The sequence below is a fragment of the Otolemur garnettii genome, unplaced genomic scaffold (assembly GCF_000181295.1).
Source record: "Otolemur garnettii isolate 467f Iridium unplaced genomic scaffold, OtoGar3 scaffold00099, whole genome shotgun sequence".
NCBI classification, from domain to species: domain Eukaryota; kingdom Metazoa; phylum Chordata; class Mammalia; order Primates; family Galagidae; genus Otolemur; species Otolemur garnettii.
In genome coordinates, this window is record NW_003852494.1 from 2122479 (window position 1) to 2126223 (window position 3745).

Below are 3745 nucleotides of genomic sequence, written 5' to 3' on the forward strand. Positions count from 1 at the left end.
GCTGGCCCCATATGCTGGAGGTGGTGGGTTCAAACCCAGCCCCAGCCAAAAAACTGCAAAAAAAAGAAAAAAGTCTGGTAGTACCTGTGGCTCAAGGAGTAGGGCGCTGGCCCCATATATGGTGGGTGGCGGGTTCAAGCCCGGCCCAGGCCAAAACTGCAATAAATAAATAAATAAATCACCAGCTTGACTTATAAAATGCAGATATCCAAGCCTTACCCCTGGAGATCTGAATCAGGTTGGTTTGGGTGTGTCTCTGGAATTGATTTCTCCCCCACACCCCACATACTCTCACACCCTGGCAACTTAGGCAAGTACTGGTAGTTAAGAGCATAGTCTCTTTAACTTCAGTGTTATTTATACTTTGAACAGGTAATGCATTCACTTTAAAAAGTGAATAAAACAGTGACAAGTTATTCTCTGTTCTCAAGCCCCTAGAGACAATCATTGTTACCAGTTTATTGTGTTTCCATTTGGTGAAATTATTATACATGAACGAGCACACTTCCCCTCACCTTTTCCCTCTATTAAGTAAGGCTCTGTATACACTCTTCTGCATCCTAAGAGCACACAATACTAGCTTGGTGACTTGTGAACTTCCCTGAACCTCAGTTTCTTCCTCTAAAGTGGCAGTAAAGTAATAATAGCAAGACATCTTACAGGTTGCTGAAGAGTCATCACCAGAGAGAAGGTCTATGAAGCCCATCAGCACAGGGCCAGGAACAGTGAGCACTCTGTAATGGGGAGTAACTGTTAATTCTGCGTCCCAGGGTGGCCAGGCGTGGTTTCCTGGTGCCAGAGGTACAGAGTGAGAACCACACCCTTGGTAAGGACACCCCCTTATCATTTAAGTGGCAGAGAGAACCTCAGGAAAGTAAGTGAGCATTTACTGAGATGCTACCTTGTGCCAGGCACTTGTTGAGGTCTTTATGAACATCACTGTGTCTCCGGCTTCCTGAACCTCAGCACTTTTGACTTTGAACTGAATCCCTCCTTTGTAGCCTATTTACATTGTAGCATGTTTAGCAGCATCCCTGGCCTCTACTCTCTGGATATCAGTAGCATTCTTACCTGCTAGTTGTGACAACCCAAACATTGCCAAATGTCCCAAGGACAGTGGGAGGTGGGAGTGAGGACAAAATCACACCCCCAGTTTAGAACCACTGCCTTATTTCATCCTCACAGTAACCCCAGGTGGTAAGTATTGTTACTCTTGCACATTACAAGTGAAGAAACCCACACAAGAGAGTTTGAGTGTCATTCCCAAGAACACAGCTCTGGGATTCACACCCAGGCAGTCTGAGCCCAGAGCCCGACTGACTCCTGCCTGTGCAGGAGAAGCCCTTATCTCAGGAATGTTGCCCAGCTCTTCCTGGGTACCTGCTCTGCAATTAACCTCAATACATGTTATTTATCATTATTACCTCTGTTACTAAAGCCTCAAAATACTCTCCTGCGCTCTCCTGAGTCTCCTTTTATAGATGGATAATTGAGATCTAGGGTCACACATTCACTAAACCAAGGGTCTTTGGTCCTAGCTCCACATAAAAATCACCTGGGAAACTTTCTGAAAGCCCAGGCCTCACCCCATGTGAATTAAATGGGAGCATTTGGGCATGAGACCTGGACTCTTAAAGCTTAAAGCTTCCATGGGATTCCAGGGTTCAGAGCCCCTGTGTTGAGTTGAGAAGCTAGGTCAGGAAGTTTTAATCTCAAATCTTGGCTGCCAGTGTGGCAGAATGCAGGCTCTTTCTCCTCTCCAGACAATCTCAGAGGTCAGGCATTTGCCCTTTCTTCCCCAAGGTGAGCCCTGAGGGCTGTGGAGGGGGTGTCTTCCCTCTCCCCTATCTGCAACCCCTCCTGGGCTCTCTCCATAGCCCCAGGCTTACATCACCTGCTTTTGTTTATTCTCACACACTCTAGGATGAAATCATAGAACTAAGGCCATAACAAGAGGGTCCCTGAGGCCAGCCAGGGAGAAAAGCACTGGCCCCTCTGTTGGCTAAGGATGATCCAGTGCTGGGAGGAGTGAGGTGCCCTCTGAAGGTGCCAAGGGTGTGCCCAGCTCACTCCTCCTTTGGGAGCTGTACCGGTCTGAGTAGTTGGGTGACATAGACTTGAGTTTCTCCTGAAGCTTTGCTGTTCTCTCTGCAAGAGTGAGGGAGATGGTGACATTTGAAAGGCTCTGTACTAGTGCCCTCTCCTCAAACCCTCATGCCTACCCCAGAAGGGACTTAGGACTGTACAAGGCCCCTTTTACAGGGAATGTACACTGGACAGATGTACAAATGGAGGCCCGGGGCAACCACCTTACTCAAGGATGTTGGGGCCCAGAAGACTACCTTGCTCCAACCCGGGCTCATCCCAGTCAGCCCAGGGTGTACATGGAAAGTTCTGGGCAGGACTGGAATGTGCTGGTCTTCAGTGAAACAGGGTTTCAAGGGGAGGAACCAAAAAAGACCAACTGGACCATAGGAGGCAGGAAACCTGACCTCTCTGCTCCTTCCCCCGGGCCCTTTGGAGACCCTAGGAGATTTGGCTATTGTCTGGGTCCCACATCACAGGGTGGCAGATATGCCTAGCCCCTCACCCGGCATCAGTCTCCTTCTTCCTCTGTCTTCTCAAATGTGGCCAAGGCTTCCTCCAGCACACCATCAGAGTCCAGAAGTTCGATCTGGGGGGAAATATCAAGGGGTTAGTGTCAGAAGCATGGAATATGCAGGCTACCAGTCTCATTGGGAGCTTCCTGCCTTATTAAGGATACCCTGACTGAAAACAAATCCTGATCTGTTCCCTGTCTGGGCTGGGCTGGGTGCGGCTGGGCATAGCTGGGGGGTACCGGTTTCTGTTTCTCTGGGTGTGGCCACAGGATCCTAGTGAGGGCTGCCCACCTTAGGAATGGGGAACTGGGTGGGCTCAGGGGCCTCATCACGGCCAAAGTCAATCATTGTGCCGCACTTGGCCACGTCATCCACCCAGAAGCCTTCAAACAGCTGCCCGTGATCCAGATGGAAGAAACGTCCAGACCCATTCTTCATGCCTCGTTCCCAGTAGCCCTCGTAGCGGTTCCCGTTCTCTGTCGGGGAGGACAGGGAGGCATGGGTGCTGGGCACATCAAACCAGGTTAGGCCACCAGACAGGGCCCTTAGCCAGCCCAGTGTGCTGACTCCTGCTATGTACAGGTATGAACTAGTCTTATTCTCAGTGAACACCTAAGTGTTAGACACCACGCTACACACCTTACAGATAGAAACTTCATCTAACCTTCACAGTAACTCTAGGAATTTAATCCTAGAGGATGAGGAAATTGTAGCACAGTATAAGAAATGTCCTGAGGTTACACAGCTAGGAGGAACTCAAGCCACGATCTGAACCCAGGCAGGCTGGCTTAAGAGTCTAGGCCATTAGAAATGTTGTGTCTGCCAGGTAGGTGGCTCAAACCTGCAAGCTCAACACTTTGGGAGGCTGAGGTGGGACAACTGCTCGAGGCCAGGAATTTGAACAAGAGTGAGACCCCCATCTCTACAAAAAAATAGAAAAATTAACCAGGTGTGGTGGTGCATGCCTGTGGTCCCAGTTATTCAGGAAACTGAGGCAGGAGAACAACTTCAGCCCAAGAGTTTAAGATTGCAATGATGATGCCACTGCATTCTAGCAAGGTGACAGAAAGAGAGCCTTGGCTCGGCACCTGTGGCTCAAGTGGCTAAGGCACCAGCCACATATACCTAAGGTAGCGGGTTCGAAT

At 49.5% G+C, this 3745-nt stretch overlaps 1 protein-coding gene across 1 annotated transcript in view; it reads right to left on the reverse strand.

Moving 5' to 3' along the window:
* Positions 1-2596: 2596 nt before the first annotated feature.
* The window catches only part of MORN3 (MORN repeat containing 3), a 14818-nt gene continuing 13669 nt past the window's right edge, over positions 2597-3745 (reverse strand). Inside the window, exons 4-5 of the mRNA XM_003796004.3 lie at positions 2892-3076; positions 2597-2674 (exon numbers count right to left, since the gene is read on the reverse strand). Of these exons, the coding sequence (XP_003796052.1) occupies positions 2597-2674; positions 2892-3076 (263 nt within the window). The remainder of the gene's footprint in view (positions 2675-2891; positions 3077-3745) is intronic.